The sequence below is a fragment of the Tyto alba genome, unplaced genomic scaffold (genome assembly GCF_018691265.1).
Source record: "Tyto alba isolate M040663 unplaced genomic scaffold, T.alba_DEE_v4.0 Super-Scaffold_40, whole genome shotgun sequence".
Lineage (NCBI taxonomy): Eukaryota > Metazoa > Chordata > Aves > Strigiformes > Tytonidae > Tyto > Tyto alba.
Genome location: NW_024881316.1, coordinates 11,094,861 through 11,114,902, shown reverse-complemented (window position 1 = coordinate 11,114,902; position 20,042 = coordinate 11,094,861). Strand labels below are relative to the sequence as shown.

General features: G+C 40.0%; 1 protein-coding gene across 1 annotated transcript; it reads left to right on the top strand.

Annotated features, from left to right (window-relative positions):
- Positions 1-1,416: 1,416 nt before the first annotated feature.
- SPACA1 (sperm acrosome associated 1) lies at positions 1,417-19,778 on the top strand. The gene is given in 8 exon segments (XM_042803437.1): positions 1,417-1,639; positions 6,934-6,990; positions 10,258-10,308; positions 10,961-11,038; positions 11,418-11,524; positions 12,049-12,184; positions 19,264-19,408; positions 19,685-19,778. Coding segments are annotated over 8 exon segments (891 nt in total).
- The last annotated feature ends 264 nt before the right edge of the window (positions 19,779-20,042 follow it).

The window sequence follows — 20,042 nt, the reverse complement described above, 5'->3', positions numbered from 1 at the left end:
CTCTGATGATTTGTATGTTGAAGTTGGTTGCTGAAAGCCGTGGTACAGTGACTAAGTCCACACTTCTGTAGATTCAGCCCTTAACAATTTATTGAAAGCTCCCATTTCACTCCCATCTTAGAATTAGTACCATCTAATCAGCTTGAACCTATGCTGTGGTAGTAAGTCAAGTACCTACAGAGTATCCATGAACCAGGGAATGTACTTTAAATCAACTGAAAAATACCACTGATTTATGCATGGAACTACATCTGGACCCTCAGCAAAAAATGCAACTAGTTCTGCAGCTTCAGTTCCTTCCTGCATTTGGCGAGGTGTTGATAGCATTATTACTAGGGACAATTTCAGGACTTTGATTAAGCAAATACAACTTTACTCTCTTGACAGAAGTGCACTTGCCCATCAGAGGTCTGATTCTGACCCAAGATCTTTGTACACCATATTTTGTTGCTTTCTTTGAATAATTGTACAGTGCTGAAAGATCTTTGAACAACCTTATTTTATAGAAGGGAATAGAAATATATATGGGGTATGACTGCAGGCTTGCAAACAACAGAAATACCTGAAAACTCTCTGTTCTGCTATTGATCCAAAGGAGTGCTGGAAACATTACTATGGCAACAATTCTTACCCAGTGGAAGAAGCATGCCATTATCTGTGCATAGGAACAAAACAAGAGGAGGCATTTTTCAGAACTGTTGACCACCTCCCCTTGACCACTACAGATGTGCTGACCTTCTGGCATGAGCTCCTGCTGCAGCAGCTTTCAGTGAGATATGACTTACAGAATTATTTATTGGCCCATGAACAGAGAATAAAGAAATGCTACTGACCAACAGAGTCCTGTCACAGAAAACAACACTGCATGGAACTCCTGTTTTCTATGAGTATCAAACATCTTCCTTACCTTGTTAACAGCCTGGGTTATTGGTGTGAATAAAGGAGATGAAGCTGCTCTGTTTCACTCTAAATGTTGTCTATGTCATTTGGCTGCACACCACTTGAACCTTTTGCAAGTACAGTTATTAACTCAGAAAACTACTGAGCATCTAATCTGGCCGTGTTCTTATTGAGAACAAGTTCAGGCTGAAGTATAAATCTGTTGGCATTGTGGTAATGGTGTTATTTGGTCTATTAATTAGCAACTAGGCTAATAAAGTCAGCAATAAACCATTTTGCATTATATGGCTAAATTGAAAGTCCACATCCGATACAGCCTGAAGGCAGAATAGAGAGCTAATCATATTCCAGGTGTTTGTAACACTGAAGCTCTGCCTGCTGCTCCTAGCTGCATCTCTCATCCCTAGCTTCACATATGGCCAATTTTAAGGAGTACTGTGACTCTGCCCACTGCTCCTAACCCTGGGGAGGGGAGTGATACTGGCTACAAGTCCAGGCAGACTGCTCTTCCTGTAAATGGCTGAGGAAAATGATTGTGTGGGAGATGGTGCCAAGCGAGGAGAGAAAAGGAGCAGCCTGGAAGAAAGCTTCCAAATACACACTCCCACTGCAGAAACACTTTATGGCTGTCCTGAGGCTGGGGAGAAGAACAAGCAGCTGCAAGCTCTTTCCAAGCTGTTTGTTTGCCAGCCTTCTCTCTGGGCAGCCTGCGGTACAGCCAGCTGCGAGAGCAACGCAAGTAGGTGGAACAGCTCTGCCCACTTGGGAGCTCACTACTGCTTCACAGAGCCACTTAACAGCATGAGACAAGTGGATATTGCCCATTTCCATTAGTATTGTTATGACCTTTTCCTATAAAAACAGAAAAATAAGAAGGGCCGGAAAAAATGAGAGCGCACCTAGGCAGAAGATAAACTGTAGAAAGAGATCAAGACTAACACCAAGGATGTGAAGTACAAGGAAGGAATGGAAAAGACATTGCTACTAACATAATTTTGAGAAAATATACAAAATGCCATCCACCCATTTACTAGGTCCCAGCCTAAAAAGGGGAACTTCTCCTCTAGAGAAGTCTGTAGCCCTGCTGTTCCTGGAAATTATTAATCTTTCCTTCGTGGTAACGGTCTCCTGCATCCCATCACAAGCAGCCACAGTGGCATAGAATATATGTGCATCTGTGTGCATATATAGGTGTATTTTACATGTGCATACACAGATAGGAAAGTGTGTTGAAAATGTCTCAATTAAAGAAAAACTAGAATACACACTTGGATTTAACCTACTTGGTCAATCTTTTTCCCTTCCTTAGAGATAGCTGGTTTTACTCAATACTGACTTTTTTTCTAGTTCCAGATAACTCTGGGTCCTGAAGATATAGAAATAGAAGCCATTATTAAGGATATAATTATTATTTTGGCAACATCAACTCTGACAGCTTTGTGAACTTTATGAACTAATGATGGTTCATTACCCATCAAATAGTATTTTCACACATCTCCAGCTTTTTCTGGCTTCAACATCTGAGAGCCTCCCAAGTATTTTATAGGAGTAATAATCTCTCTTATAGCCTTTAGGGAAGTAGCCTGATCAGTTCCAAGAATTTTCTTCCATGTTTGCTGTTGCACATGTGAGAGCAGGTGTCTTGGGAAGAAATTATTAAGGAAAGGCCAAGTCAAACAGATAACATACACGGATAGTCTCAAATGCAGGGAAAGCTCTGTTCATTTTCAACTCCCATGAAAGCAAATTTCACACAGCCCAGGTCCAGCCCTGCACTCACAAGCAACCTCTGTTGGCTGTGCTTCTTTATCCTGTGGAAATACAATTGCTGATGGAAGTCATGCTCACTGAGGAGGAAGTTCTCACCGAGGTAGCTTGGGACATCTGCAGAGGCTTTCTGAACATGAAAGCAGAGACTACAACACGGATTCTGTATAAAATGTGGGAGCATCTCTTCCAAACACTGGTTTTGGGTAGTGCGGATGCTTATTGACAGCAGGATCTTACATTCTCTACCTGCTGGCCTAGCGTCCCGCTCGCCATCAGCACTGCTGTCTTATGTGCCCATCATGCACATGATTGCCGGTCTCCTGAACGCGTGTGTGTTTCCTCAGTTTGCAGACCCCCTTCGCGCAGGGCTCTGGCATTTTGGGGGTTGAAAGGTTCTGCGGAAAACCTAGGCTAGTATTTGAAGAAAGTGGAGTCAGCTACAAAGACTTGAATCTAAACATCTAAATCAGCCTTTTGTGGAGTTTGGAGAAGAACTAGATGCTTCAGTTGTTACTGTTACTGTTCAGGACCGTCTTTAACAGGCAGTCAGACCCTTTGGGTGCCACAGAGGTTGCCCCCCGTTTTATGAGGAAGTCAGGCTGGCGCTCCAGCAAACGAAGCGGCCGCAAACTGCTCTCCCTCCGGTTGCCGGCTTCAACCTACGACCTCGGGGCCCCCGGGCCTGTGGGCACGGCTGCCCGGAGGTGGGAGCTCCCCCGGGGCTGGGCAGGGAGCCCCTCCAGCTTCCCTCTCTGGAGGCAAGGGGCAGCGTGGCCACGGTGCCGGGAGACCAGTTTTTCGTGTGGAAGAGCAGCTATGTGCCGGGCTGGCTGGGGTCGCGCTTTCTGAGCAAGGCTTAATCACCGCCAGGATGGAACGATCTCTCCTCAATGTCATATGCAGGCAGTGGGAGGGTGTCGGAGCGTATTTGGTACTTTATTAAGCTGTGCGGCATCACAGGGGCCCTCCCGGAGGGGGAGGCCGGGGAGACGGGCAAAGCTCCAGATCTGCTCGTCACTCTGGTAGCCAAAAGTGTGGGCTCCCGAGAGCCGGATACGTGCAAACCCCCTCCGTCTGTCGTCAAGAGACGAACTGCACAGGTTGGCAGATGATGTGTTGTCAAGTGCAAAGCCAATTGCCCTTGGAAATGTTTCCATCCCAGGAAACCTGCGTCCCCTTAGCTACCCCGTGCGCTCTCACTTTGGGAACAGAGTGGTGCTGTCCCCCCCACACTTTGACCTTCAGGACCCCATAAGTACTAAAGCCATGATATTTGGCAAGAATGAGATGCCCGACTCAGGAGTGAGCTAGTTCCCCTAGAGCTCACAACCATGGCTTTGGGTGCACTCTGTTGACATCCTTAGTATGACTTCTGTGGGTTTTTAAAGTGTTTATCAGAATATTCTGTGTGTGTGCTGTAATGTGGCTTGTAATTAAAATGGTGTATAATGGCAAATAATTCTGTTCTACATAGGTTTTACAAGGCTTCCAAATGTAGAGAGGAATACAGGCTGCTTTTGCTGTGCTGGTACTAATTGCAGCCCCCTGACAGGAATGTAAATGCAGTTCCTTAGCACATTCTTATCTCAGCATGTGTGGGATTTACATATATAACTCCTATTAATGCTAATGGGAGCTATATACATAATTCTTTTTGCATAGGACCGACAATATATTTTTATCTGAACCTGATGCAACTGGAAACAGCCATCTTATATAAGTAGAAAGATCTGTAGTTTCTTACCAGAAGCTTTCTTAACATTTTGGTTCATTTAAAATGTATGGAGGAAATGCAAGTAAAGGAAACAGTACAAAACTTTGTATTGCGATACCGGTATGGAAGGTTCATAACATTCACATAAAAAGTGTTACATTATTTGGATGATTATGAATGAATCTGACCCTGTTTCCCTTAAAGTTTCTTTCTGTTGCCTTTTTTTTTTTTAAACTTCATTAAATCAGAAATCAGGATTGGTGCTTCCTCATTAATTTAGAACCAACCAGATTTTAATGTTTATATGTTTTTAGGGTTTTATTTAGAGTATTACTACTTAGAAAATACAGTATCTTTTTTATTTAGGGCTATATTCAGTTCATCATTATAAATCTCTGACAAAAGAGAGATGTTGCATGTTGTGATGCTCTTGCAGCCAGGATCATCCTGAAAGGGTAACATGGTTGATACCTTCACCTATGATTAGAAGTTTGTTTTCACTGGTTAGAAAAGATCCTCAACCTTCTATTAGTAATATCTGGAGTTTTGTGTCTCTCTTGTTCCTTCTTTGTAAAGCTTTTTTTTTTTTTTTTTTTTTTTTTTTTTAAATTTGTGTCTGGATGGAAAATGGCAGCTTCTCCTTTCAGATGTAACAACACCCTGCTGTGGCTACACTCAGTTTGTCACCTCAAAATTGAATTACAGTAATGCCTACTTTCAGGGCAGAGGTTTGGGGCTTACTGTAAGCTGATATGAATTGCCAGAAATCTATTGAATTGAGGAGTTACATCATCTAAAGCTGTCCTAGCCCTTCCTCCCATTCATTTCTGCATGTTTTCATTTATTCTGCTTAAGTGAACAAGCGCAACTCATGTTGTACCAAGCTGAAAACACATCTTTTTAAACAGGACTGTATTTAGACTGTAGACAGGATCCTTATCTCCTCTTGCTCTCTTGTGCTGTGATAGTTGTCATTAGACAAGAGCATTGAATGACTGCCCCATTAACTTAAAAGAAGCTAAGGGAAACATGATAGGTTGTCTGCGGTGGGGACCATCTTCTAAAGAAGTTGTTATTTTTTAACGCTCATTAGAGATAGAGTTTGAGGATACACTAGCTCTTTTAAAGGTTGTATCTGTTTTCATAGGATTTTAATCTTACCATTTTTTTCCTTATGTTTTGGCTAAAGTTGGATCTTTTTATCGTTCAACTGGATAGTTAAATTATTGTTTAAGTATTGCGGTACACACGCTAGAAGACTGTTCTGACGAGCACAGTTTATATGCTGAAGTAAATGTCAAAACCACAGAGACAGTTAGAGATAACAGAAGAGTAAGATTTTGATGGCTCATTTATAATGCTGCAAAGAAAAGTTCAGTATCAGTGTATCATTGTGGAGAATGCGCCGTGCTGCTGTAGTGTAAATCCTTTACAATGGAGGAATAAAGGTTTTATATTTATATATCACTGACTGCAAGAGAAATGGATCTGTTCCTTTCAACCTGAGAAATTTAAAGTTTTGGCTAGTGTGTGAAAAATGTAAATGTTACTCAGAGATTTAGTAGCAAGAAGTGATATATAAACTTGCATTGCTGCACAGAAATAACATTTTGTAAACATATATCTTGAATATAAAAAACTGAGAGACAGTGAAAGCAAACTTTACATTGGTAAGTATTTGTTATCAGAAAAAAAATAATCTGCATAGGCGGGACTGGCAGTGTAGACTTGTAAAAACAGCCATAGTAATTTTCTCTTTGCATTTGGAAGAATTGAAAAGACCTATTGCTTATTTAGTTAATAATTTCCAAAGGAGCTTCACTAAGTTAGTTTCTCTGTGGAACAGTTACTGTATCTCAGTATTCTTATAAACAAACATTCAAATCGCATGCTATTAGGAATAAAAGATATAATCCAGATTTGAATCCCAGATGGAGATGAGAACCTTTTGCTTTTGTACACTCTGTGAAACCCATTCTGTAACCTCAAAGTACTATTAAAAAAAATGGCAGGAATGCAATCACAGTGATTAAAACCCCAGTACCTAATTAAAATACTGTACCTGGTTGACTCATCTTTGTGCTGACTGTCTAAACCTGACCTTGAAGTGTGATGGGGAAACAAATCATGTGGAAAGGCATATGTTAGCCAGAAAGAACAAGGAATTTAGTTAACTGAATATTGTTTAATGAAAAATTTTCTTAACTCTTTTCAGGGAAGACCTATAAATTACATAGAACCTAGACACTGCACTTCCCAGAGCATTCAGTAGCCTAATTTAACATCATAGGCTGGTTTATAAGAAAAATACATTTTTCCTTTTTAAAGAATCATCTTAAGGTTTAAATATGAACATTATTCACACTGGATTTTATATTTTTTTCATAAATATCTTGGTTTTCTGGTCTAGTTAGTGAAAGCAGAAATATTGGCAAATCTCACATTTCAACTAAAAAGTAGTAAAGATTTCAAGGAGTGAGTTTCCTGTTATTTGGGCATTTCCACCCCTGTCATTGTATTTGAGATGTAACTTTAGACTTTGTGTTCAGGTCTGAATGCCACTGTGTCCATGGAAGTAGAATTCGGAGTATGCACTGTCACATGTGGTAAGTAGCAAAGCAGATGAATAAAACATATTGTCATTTGTTTGGGGGAAAAAAAAAAAGTGCTAACTGTAGCAATTTAGCAGTTGTAATTTGCTTGCCCTCATTCACCTCATTGATTTCAATTGCCAATAACTATAATTAACAAAAACAATCAAGCTGATTGTCATTAGGAGTTTAGGTCAGATCTGTTGTTTTATTAATTTCACAGCCTGCAAGCTCCTATTTTAAACCAGTTCCCTACGTTTATTGGCACATGAGCTGCCTTCCCCAAAGTAACAATTTTCGCTATTTGTGAACATCTGTGAGATCTTCAGAAGATGAAAGATCTTCTGATGCTTCTCACAGATGTCTTCCCACATACAATATTGCCAAAAAATTGCTTGCCTGCAGTAGCCTGTTCTGTATTCCACATTTATACAATTTATAAATTGTGCAGTGAAGAGGAGAGGTATCATTCTGGAGTAGGCAAGGAGAGGGGAAAAATGAGATGAGCCTTAAGAAGACATCTCTGCATTTGGTGTGATGATAGAAGCTGCTATGAGGTGGTAATTGTATTGCTTAGGAAGCAGTCTTGAATCAGAAATGCTATTATTTTTTTTTTCTGAACAAATTCAGCTTCTCATAAGATCACAGAAAAAAGAAAGGTGAGGTTTTCCCCCCATCAATCTTATGTTTTCTGGAGAATGCCTTTTTATTTTTTCCAGTCAGCTTTTCATATTTCCAGTGATAGAACTTCCTTGATTCCCTCCTTTTTCACACCTTAGGACATTAATGGGTTTAGGAGATCCTTTTTTTGCTTCTACATACTTTAATATTTCTTTTCCTTCACTTTGTAATGTCAAATCTTCTTATATGTTCCATATACCAATGCCATATATGTATCCCCGTACTCTTAATAACTTCACTTGGTCTGATGCACACATCTTTTGTATACTAAGAAACTGCTCCTTATGTCCCATCCCTCTAGCAGATGTCTAAAATGTTCCATATTTCCAGGGCTTTTCACTAAATTTTGTCTCACTTTTATTTTCGATCCCTCAGAATTGACATGGTGGTGAATTAACCTTGGCTGGATGCCAGATGCCCACCAAGCTGCTCTATCACTCACCTCCTCAGTGGGACAGGGGAGAAAATAAGATGAAAAAGTTATGGGTGGAGATAAAGGCAGTTTAGCAAAGAAAAGCAAAAGCTGTGAACAGAAGCAAAAGAACAAACAAAATTATTCTCTACTTCCCATCCGCTGGTGATGTCCAGACACTTTCTGGGAAATAGGACCTCAGTATGCATAGCGGTTTCTTCAGAAGAAAAACACCTTAATAAAAATGCACGCAACCCCACCCCTCCACCCCCATCCCTCACCCCTTTTCTTAGCTTCTATTGCTGAGTAAGTCATCATATGGTATGGAATATCCCATTGGCAAGTTTGGATCAGCTGTCCCAGTTGTGTCACCTTCCAGCCTCTTGCCCACCCCCAGCCTGTGTCTTTGAGAGGGCTGTGAAGAGACAGCCTTGATGCTGTGGGAGCACTGCTCAGAAGTAGCCAAAACATTCTTGTATTATCAACACCGTTCCAGCTACAAATACAATGCACAGTACTATGAGGGCTGCTGTGGGAAAAGTTGATTCCAACCCAGCTAGACCCAATATGAAATATTTAATGCCTTTAATTCTGAAAATGATATAATTTACTGAAGAATCAGGAAGGGGAAGCTCTAAAAAAAAGAAAAAAGAGATCATCTCATATCTTCATAATCTCATATCTGGAGTTCAGATCATGCTTGTAGCCTTCATTCTAGTCTGGGCTGTTCAATGCATGGCATGTTTGTCTGTTGAAAGGCTGAAAGGTAGCTTCTTGGTTTTTCTAGTAAAGCTGTAAGTTCTTTGTCTCCCTCATAGTCCTTCTTATTCCCTAGATTCATCTGTCTAACCCTTTATATTTCTTGTTTTCTGAACTGACTCAGTTTTCCTAACTTTTTCCCAGAAATGCTGTGGCTCAGATCCATTGCTTGTCTAGTCATAGTCCAGGTTTACAGAGGCATTAAAGCATATTAAAGCATATGTTAATGGTGTCTTGTCATACCTGCCTCAAGTTTGCCTTAGTCTCTTTGTGTTCTGATTGTTTTGGCCACTCTTATAACTGCTGTTTTTGTATGGCTAAGTGTTCAGCTCTTTGTGGGTCATCCCTCTTCACCATCCCTCCCCCAGTCTATTAATTTACATTTCTCTGGGGTGAATTTCATTTAGGTAATTTACTTTACTGCATCGTGGCTAGTTTTCTGTTAGCTTAGCTTCTATGACTTGTTGAAGTTAAGATTTCATTTGTTAGAGCATCTCAGTAGATTAATTTCGTCAGCATTGGCAGCTGCTAAGAAGTGAGAAAAGAAAACATGGGAACTAAAGAAAAAGCTGTCCAAAAGTAAGAGGCAGAGGAGTACCAAAAGAACTTGCAGATCTAAAAGAGCTTTTTTCATCAACCCTTTGATTATGATATACTTCCCAAATTTTAATATTCCCATAGGTAAGACAGTGAGATTTTTTCCTGATGAATGTGACCACAGTTAGCCCAGCACCCAGATTTCATCAAGCCAGCCTTTTGGCTTTTCATAGGTTTACTGCCTCTTTTGTTAGCAAAAAAAAATACATGGCATTGAAGAAAGAGGAATGCCTTTAATAAAAGTGTCAGTTCGCTGCCCTTTACACCTCTGTTTCTGCATCCATGAGATGAGACATTCTCTGGAGCGGAGAACAATCCTTATTTTGTTTCATTTTCAGCAATTGGTGTTGTCTCCCTCTGTCACTTGAAGTTCTGTTTCATGAGTTACATGACATCTCTGAAATATTCTGAAATCCATTGGTTTATATAATACACATTTAATAAAGGCAGATGCATCGTAAATGTAATATTCAAACCAATTTCCTATTTATTATTCCACTGCAAGGGAGGGTTAACTCTCTTCTTTACATGCCTATTAGTAAACAAAATGCTTCTGGAAAAATGGCAAAACCTTCAGTGTTTACTGGGCTTAAATGTATTATTGCTGCCTCCCCCACAAGCTATGTCATTCCAATGAACTGTGTACACACTATTTGGCAAAAACAATTATAGCACTTGTTTTGAATTTGTTCGTAATTGTTAAAATTAAGATGTTCCCATTGAAATCCTGACATTAAGAGTGAACACTTTTTAGCTTCCTTCAATTTTGTGTAGGAATTTTCCTTAACTTTGCACCTTTGTGATAGTTTACCTCTTGTTCTTTGCTTCAACAGGACCTTCCATGTTGCAGGTGAAGTCCTGGTGGTCAAAACTGGATTTCACCTGTTTGTCATGAGAAGTCCTGTGTTACTGACCACCACCCTCTTTTCTTTGAGAAGCTTCATTTTGGAGGTTGTTGGTGGTATACCTGTGTCACTTGCTGTCAGTCACTGCTAGGTAACTTCAGACTCCCCAGTCCCAGTGCCAGGAGGTTTTCAGTGCCTCCGGTTTCTGTTGACCTTGGTGGGAGTTGAAGACACTCAGACAGTCACAAGACTGGAGGCAGATCGAGTTGGCAGTCTGTACAGTATTCTCTGTGCCATCTGATTTGAGTATCTAAAGGCCAGGAGTCTGAATGCTTTGAAATTTAAAGTGAATAAACTGTTTTGAAGAACATATATTTGTTTATTTTCAAATTCTTTATATGTAAGAAAAGTTTTAAATTAATTTTCAATTCTTTTTCTGACACATGATTCTAAGAATCTGACTCCCTAGGGTGCAGAGTCTGAGAGAAGAAGATGTTGCCTTGTAATCTTAGATACCAACATGGGATAGCCTTAGCAGGCTCTCTGAGAAGATCTGTTTGCCTGGTAATTGGTAAATACATCATATTAACATCCAGGATAAAGAAGGAGAAAGCAAAAACAGAGTATGAAGGAAATGAAGAAATGCAGAGTGAAAGATTTTTTTTTCCCCCCAAAGGGATAGACATTTGAGTTCTGTTAACCAGTGGATGCCCTGAGACTGAAGCAAAATGTATTGTCTGTGTGGACTGGGGGCCAGTAGACTGTGGATATAAGTGGAATACTGTGATACGGTAATTTAGAGCAAATAAGTTGATTCAAAGGAAGCATCCTTATTCTCTGTTAGTGTGGTGGAAGCAAAATGAAGTGATTGCATTCCACCTTCTAACTACCCTGTTAAGAAATCCAGTAATGTTTCAGATCTCATTTCTGTACTGATGTGCCCTTGATTTCAAGTCCCTGTAAAATACCATTTTTCTGATATGTGCTTCCTTCCAGACATTAGTCCAAGCAGAAGGTATTTTAAGTAATTTTAAGGGAAAGGATAATCTCCACGTAACATGCTGTGGTTTGAAGAATTATGAACTTTATGACCTATACAGAGATTTTCATATAGTTGATGATGTACCTACTAAAAATTCCTCTTATAGGGGGAATAGCAATTTCTGAGGGCCTTGCCCGCGTGAAAATGCCGTGTATTTATATACCTCCTGAAAATCGATTTAAATATGTTTAGAAGATGTTAATTCCAAACAAAGTGAGTAATTAAACTCCATTTTGTGCAGAAAAATTGCATACCGCATGTATTTACCAAGTGTTCCATCTGAATTATAGAGACTTCTGGGTAGATTATTTCCTTTGTTGTCACAAAGCAAATAAGCCCTGATTTCTCACTGGCAAGTTGGTAACATGAGGATTAGCATGGCTTGGCCTCCTTGTGCAGCTTCAATTTCCTGTCTGTGTGAGGGAAACAATAGTTTTAGAGAGTAATGTTTACTGCTACTTCAGGACAATGGGGCATGGTGGCTGGTGAGTGCATACATGTCAGCAAGTCACAACTATGTTGCCCTTCCCAGTTGTTCAAGTAGGAGGTGCTGAAGAGATGGGAGAAATTTTTCCATGGGACAAGAGGTCTTGGTAAGTTGAAAGCTGTTGGAGTAGAATAAGCATTTTCCTGTGCACCTGACACAATGCAACTCGTCTTTGCAGATCTATTATAAAAAATACAACCCTCTTTTTCTTTTCTTTTTTTTTTTTTTCTTTTCTTTTATATATGGTTAGACCACACATGTTCTTCCCAATGATTCAGCTGTTATGAAAGTTTTCAGAGATACCTATTCAGTTACTTTCCAGTGTGAAACTCAAGAAAATGGAAATATAATTGCCTCTGTAAAATACACAGTTTACGCAACAACTGGTAAGCTCACAGAGATGCTTACCGTCTTCTAGTGATATGGCCTTGTGTTTTTTATGTAGTACTCAATCTTCGTAAGATTGCATGTCACCAGTGGTATATAGGTTTGTGTGCTGTGGTAATGACTGTCATGAAATGCAGACTAATAAGAGAGACTTATAAAAGGAAATGACAGAACGGGAATGAAGAAGTTCCTTGTGATAGGAATGGGCATTTTCTTCAACATTTGTAAAAATTCAAGCTAAAATAAGGAGGTTTCCTTCTTACCTGCTTATTTTTTACTGCACCCAGGTTGGTTAACATAGACTTCTCTTTGCCTCACTAAGCGACATAGCACCAGCAGCACAGATTCTGCAGTTAAGTCACCTTTCCACTTCAATATGGAAGCAGGGAGACAACTTTGGGGTTTTTCTTTTAGTGGCCATCTGAAATTTACTTATACACAGTGGATTTAGCAAAGCTAAATACATCATAAAACAGTTGCTCAGTACTATCTTTCTCAACTCCTCTGCTAATGGGATTTTTGCTGACTTCATCAGGAAGGGTAGCAGTCTGATGATTTCCTTAAACCATGAGAACAGCCGCACAGAAACTTATCTTTCCTAATCAGAGAAAGGGTGAAAGTACCTTGTTCATAAAAGTTTAAAGTTTTTTCCTGAAATAATGTAGATATAGGTCTTATACAAAATCATGAAAGACTAGAAAGAAAGAAATTATTGGAGATGGGAGATGTCTCTTCCCCCTTTTTCTCCCCTCCATGTTGTTTACCCAGGTAAAACTGTCTGGTCTGGGAATTCTACTTTTTTTCCTCTCTGTTCAGTAAGAAAGGCTATTTCCTGTATCTCTATTGAGAGCTCCTTTCTGCCATTGTACAGTAACATGGAATTTGTTTATTCATTTTCTAAATCCATCTGGCAGTCACAAAACACCCAAAGCTTTTTCTATTTTTTTTTCCTTCTCCCACTATTCAGTCTCTACATTCCTTTTTGTACAGAGGAAGCTTCCTTTTTGAGACCTGAATTAGCGGAGCACATAATCTGTTTTAGGTTTAAGCATGCAAATGGTCCCATTGACTTCACTCAGTGAGTCATCGATAGGACAACTCGCACACTTGTGTTTAAGTTCTGACTGAGTAGTCTTGGTGAAAAGCGGTCAGATGAAACCCGCCCAACAGACATACCCACTGAGAACTTCTTACAAGAATTGAGGTTTACTGCTTCAGAAAGTATTTACAACTATACAGAAATCTGAGGAAGACAAGCTCTGAAGTTTATTAAGTAGCTTAAAAGAAATAGGTTGTTCTGCTTAGTGCCAGATCAGTGACCTTTGGCTTTGTGCAGGGGTGTGTAGGTGTCCAAAGTAGTTTCTGGGCTTTCCTTCCCCAGAAGTGACATTTTTTGGACTTTAGAAATTATTAACTCTTAATCAGGTACATAGGAGAAGTTATCAGCTGAAGTTTTGGTCGAGAATGTACCAGGACTTTCATCATACAGATCTAGTTTTGCTCTCTGTGGGTGGTCAGAATTCTAGCAAGATCAGAAGACTGCATTTACTTTTCCAGCAGGATCAGGAGGAAATGAGAAAGATCCTTCTGACAGCACCAGTGGATGCAGCAAGACTCCTGGTGTTTGGATGTAGATTTTCTTAGCTGCTGCCTTCTGTTTTGCAGAACTGCTCTGTTCTCTGGGAGCATGGCCTGCAGTGTTGTTCAGACTCTGGAAAGGGGTGACATTCCTGCCCGTGGTACAATGCTGTCTTCCCCAGTTCCTCATTAAAAGACTTTTTGAAATGAGGGTTGGGAAATTTGAGACAAATTTATCACCCTTGTCAATCAAGATGCCTGATGCTGCCTGCCCCCTCTGCCCCGCCAGGCCCCTTGGAGCCGGCTGGGACCAGCCGTGTCCGGCGCGGGGCAGCCCCGGCCCCCCCTCACAGCGCCCACCCTCCGGCCCCTCGCCGCCCAGTACACCAACCCGAACTGTCTGAACCTGCTGAATCGACAAATCAGTTTTAATCCGGAAAAGAGTGGGTCCTCTCTATTACCTCCTAAATTTTTTTTTTTTTTTTTTTAATCCAACCTAGGTGATTCTGACCATCTCTCTGTCTCACTGAAGTCAATAAGCTTAAGTTTGTTTATTTTGTCTTTCTCATCACCTAGTTCACTCCTTTCACTATTCCACAGAGATACGTTTCTTCATGCCAGCACTCCAGGATGGGGCAGGGGAAGTAGAAATGTGTTTGCTCTGTGACTGGCCTTTCTTCTTGACACTTTCATAGAGAGAAACCCTTGAAGTCATCAGCAGAGCTAAAAATTATCAGTGCAGCCAATAAGGAGTGAATGTGTTTGCTTTTACCTCATCCTTCCTCCTCTTTCCATCTCTCTGATGTTTTGCCCACACGAACAACAGTGGCCAGGTTCAGCAACACCGTCTGCAAGCCTGGCCCCAAAGCCACCACTTGAGAATACATTGTGTGACACTTTCCACTTCAGATTTTGAAGTGTGTGAGGTGGGAGGAAGGGAAGACATGTTACAAAGGGGCATGTAAAACCTCACAGGAATTTGTGTGTATTTGCCAAGTGGCAAAATTTCATATGAGCTAATTTTAAATCTATCCACGGAGAACTTGTGTGTGTCCTTTACCAGTGATCATTCTGCTTCTCCACTTCTTTGTGACCTTTTGATAAACAGTTGTAATGACCTTTTTGCATAAGCGAGTGATCTTTAGTAATTTGTCTCTTCCTTTTGTTGTTAGAATTGTTCAGACCTATGAGTTCTTTTTGTCTTTTATAGCAAAAGAAACATAACATTGGAAAAAGAAGTATTTTATCTTCATCAAGAAATATTGGGATCTCAGCAAGGAAAATCTCACCTTTTAATAACTGACGTTTCTATATGTCCTTCTTACTTAATCACTACCCTGAAACACTGGAGGGTGTTGTTTCACACTCCCGCCTGTTGTGTTGTTTGCTGTTTTGTGAAGACTTTGGAGCTGAAAGGCAATTTATTCATATTTACTAATAATAATCCTGTGAGGAGGGAGGACTCTTCAAGGGAGGAATGCAAGAGCAGAGAATGATCCTCATTAGGATGCTACACGAAGGGTGTCAGCCTACTGAGATCCCAGCTGTTCTCCAAGCTCCACACCTCCCATGAGCGAGAGAGCAAGTTGGGGTGCGTGTCTAGTGGCACTTCAGTGGAAAAGATGGAGGCAATAGCATTTCTGTGTCTCAGAGGCCATCTGAGCCCCCATCTCTCTTCAGTTCATTTCCTGCTGATGACTTCAGTGCCAGAGCTCCCTCAAGAGAGGAGAGTCACATTTCTGTAACCAGCTACTGTACAAACATGTAATCAGCATGACCGTGTTGTCCTTGCATTTTCACAGAAATTAAATGGGGAACCCCAGTACCCAAGATTAACAGCCTGGGTGTCCTCTGTGTGTATGTAATCCTGCTCTCCTATTAGTATATACCCACCAATTTTTAATACATAAAAAAAGGCTTATAGATAATCTAGAAGGGAAACAAAAAAGCTATGCATCACCATTATATTAAGGGCTAAAAAAAAAAAAAAACAAACCACCAAACTCTACAGAGGCAAAATCTCATTCCTCTCTGTCAAACTGATACATACTTTCTGGATCTGAAAACTAGTGGAAAGAACTACTCTTGGCTGCTGGACTGTATAAACAATTGGTTGAACGTCTGCTTGTAGATAGAGCACTGCTGTACAGTCAACATCATGGTCTAGGAGGAACTCCAGCTCAGTGAAAAACCCAGGGGAAGAGGAGGATGAAGACGAACAGTGCTGCTGGCAGAAGTAGTGGGTTTCCTTTGGACAGAAATGGTGCTGAAAAAGCAGGTGCTCCACTTTCTTGATGTATATGATTTGCATTATCACAAATCTGTTTCTTATTGAAGAAATGCTTGAAGAGAATGCAGAGACCATATTTGTATGGCTGTTATTTTCTGGAAGAAAATGCTAGCAGTGGCAACAGACGTTTCTGAATGTATGTGGATTTAAGCAAATTAAATAAGAGAGGGTTCCATGAAGGCAGAGGACAGCCCAGAGGTGCACCGCACTGCATAGAAATCAAAGCAGCTTTGTTAAACTGTGGTATACAATGCAAATATAGTTGCTGGGTCACACCACAGCAGAGTATGTGCTGCCATCCTGCTCGGATGCTTGGCATGAGGGAGGAATGTGATGTATCTCTTTCAGCCCAAATAAGGAAGCAATAACTTTCTAAGGTCCTATTGTTCTTAGGGCATAAAGAAAGTAAAAAGCTGTCAAGCTTCTTAGCAGCTGGTAGTGGCCATACAGATGACACTTTTGTTTCCTTTAATCCAGCCTGTTGTCCCTCCATTGGCATAGCAGATAGGGGCTGGGGTGAAGGGAGTGTGTGATGCTTGTACCATTTGAGCTATTGGAAAGGTTTTCATGAGCCATTACCAGCATACTCTGGGGTTTGTGCCACAAGGCTGGCCTCAAATCAGCAAGTCCTTGTGGAAGCTAAATAGTAAATCTGAGCATTCCTTCTTTTTCTTCCTTCCTGCCTTGTTTGGACTTGCACAAATAAATGAATATTCATAGTTTAGATACAACAGTGCCTACAATCTAAGTGCAGTATCCCACCCTTGCATTTCATTTAAGTACATTCCTTTTTTAGTTAAGATGAATATAAATAATCAACAGGTAGAATGAGAATGCCAAGATTTTAGTAGGGTTGGAGACAATCTGCTTGAAACTATCAGGTATGTTACCAATCTCTTTTTTTGTTTATAGAAACCTGGAAAATTTCCAGTGGAGATGCACACAGCTGTAGGAATTTTTTTACAATGTAATTGTGGAATATATATCATAGCAATTATTTTCTTCATAATTCTTTATAGTGAAGTAGTCCACAGACCCACAGTGGGCTGTAGACTTCACATTGAAAGTGATTGAGCCATTTGCATGGCTCAAAAAAGAATTGTTCTTCCTACTTTTACTAAGCTAAGGGGACATTTTTTAAAAAGTTGGTGTAAATACATCTTTATAACCTTAACTGTAAGCTGAAGATGATTTTAAGACATATTCTGACTGTGGCAAAATTCTCACTAATTGGGAGTGTTGCCTGGACTTTAGGAGTGCAGTCAGGGACTTAAAAGTGTACCTGATGTGAATCAGTCTTTGCTCATTGTAAACCTCTTATTGGGAAGCTACTTTTCTGTCTCCTTCCCACTTGCATTTTAAACATGTGTGTTTACTTGGAAGGCATCCCCTCTGTATTATTGGGTGTCTCTTGGGCAGTTCTGGTTCTTGACTATTGGAAGATTTTCTTTCCCAGGAAGAAAACTTGAGTAGATTAACAGTGGCTAACATAAAACTTGCTTTTCTCTTCAACAGGCTCCTGTTACAGCTTGTAAACAGAGGTATTCTTAAAGCTTTAAATTCACATCTTGCCTAGGGGAAAATATATTATATTAATGAAACTGCAAAATCAAAGATGATTTTCATTAACCTCCATGCCCCACCACTGCATGTAAGTCTAAAAAGACAGTCCAGTCAGTGAAGTGAATTAGCCTAAAAGCAGGTAGCTCTACTCAGACTTACTATGTATGATATTCTCATCCAGTTCACCATTCTCACCCATCCTGTATCTTGCAGAAAGATCAGGAGAATCCTATAGATGAGCTGTGGTTTAAGAATATCAAAATGAAAATCTGGTGATGCAGGAGAACGAAACTCAAATGATGCGATGGAAGAGTTGCTTAGATACTACAGTGATGACAGTGGCACAGGACCTTATATAGAAGTAGAAATGAAATAGAAATAGAAATGGTTTTCCTGCAGTCGTTCTGCTACACAGAATTCCTACCAGTGTGAACATGAATTTTGCATACCAGTCAGTAACAAGATAGCATCTTATAGTTTTAGAAACTGTATGAGAAAATGAAAGAGAAATTAGGGTTGGCTTGTATAAAATTGTCAAAGCTGGAGTGATCTGGGAAGATACTTGATAGTTCATTGGTTTGGTTGAATGTGTCTGAATGAATAAGGTCAAGTAAATTTCAGGACAAGGTGACTGGGTTTGGTTTCCAGGTGTTTCTTTATCCAGTGTCAAAAAACAGGTGGGGGAAGTTGGTTGACCATCTTCAGCACTTTCCACTCTGTGGGCTGTTTGTTAGAGTCATCTCCAAACTGGTACGTCTGGTCTTAGAGAAACAGCCTAAGTAATGGCAGTGCCCTCAGTTTGAGTGAACAGGCTGCAGCATTAGAAAATGCATTTTTTCTTGATATCCTTGCTACTTTTTTCAGTTCTCAGCTTCATGCAGCTGCTCCTCGCTATGTATTTCTGGGTCATGCAGAACAACGCCTTTCCATGCTCACTGGTTATTTCCTTTAAATAAAGGTCTGCTTTGCAGACCTAGATAGAGTCAGGGAACTGAAAAGCAGCACTTAAGGCCTTGAATCCCGTCTTTTGTTAGCATACTCTCTTTTGGCTTCATTATTATCATTATTATTGCAGCAATTACCATTGTTAGAATTCTTCTGTAGCATGGTGGTACCTTGGTGCTTCAGCCCTGGGTGATGGAGCACCTGGTACCAGGCACAGAACAAAGAAGTCAGCCTGCCTTGCGTGGCAGACAGCCTGTGGTATTTATTCTGTCTTTATCATTCATATATCTTATATGGACATGCCTTGAAATCTTAAATTAAAGCATTTCTTAAGGCAAAAATATTGTTATATTAGTCATTCTTAACAGGTGTCAAATAGATACTTTACCCTCTCTTTAATTTTTAGCTTGTCTTTAGGAATTGCAGTTCTTTGTGTTTCATGGCTGTTAAGTGATGTGTCCCACTTCACATGCCCTGATCCCCATTTCTTTGCATCTTCCTTGGTTAGAACTGCCTTTGCAAAGAAGGTATAAAATGTTACTATTCTAACTTCTGCTGACACAGCAAAGGCCTGAAGGCTGTGAAAGATGTCAGATAGTAAATAATTAAGACCTGCTCTTTTTCAGTCTTCTTCATCAGATTAAATGTCTGGTCCATTTGAAAACCTGAACATAATAATGACGGTGAATTTCTTTTATTTGTAAATGCAAACAAAACAATCAAGGAGAATAGAAATAGGGCAATCAAGGAGAACAATGACAGATGCTATTCTGGTCTTTTGCCTGGTAATGGGAATCATTTTGACTGTTTGTATGATCCTTGTCATGATCTTTATGATTCTTCACTGGCAGGTGGACAACATACAACATGATTTATGTTTCCTTTGATCAAAATATGGTATTACTGATGAAAAACATGACCTGGGGTGAACTACTTAAATTTCTGTGTAGTTTAATATTTGTGTTGCCAGTAGAGAAAAAAGGAACAAGCTTCTGTAGATTGGAAAGAAGTTCTTTACAAAGCAGTTACAGTGATTGTTGTGGATGGGAAGGGAATGATTTGGAGCAATTTATGTAAACCTGCTTAAACGTATGTTTGCGTTTAATTATTTTTTCCATTTCAGGGCTGTTGTAAAATCTGTCTGGAAATCAAAAACTGGGCAAGACAACCAACACAAGAAGCTGGCCAACAAAAGATCACTGTGGAATGTGGAATAAATAGCCCCTCCCCCCCCCCCCCCAGGGTCCACACTGACATTTCAAGGAATTGGAGTCTTCACCTGCAGCTACAGTGTTCTCACCATCTGCATGGGCCATAGATACAAGAAATGGCAGAGCCCTCACTCACAGAGGATGAAGTACATAAGTCCTTCCAGGACTTTCATAATGAACAGAATTAAAAAAAAAAAAAATGGATTACATAGAAATATGATATAAAGAAAATTAAAATATGTTTGAAATACTGGTTTTAAGAAGTAGTTT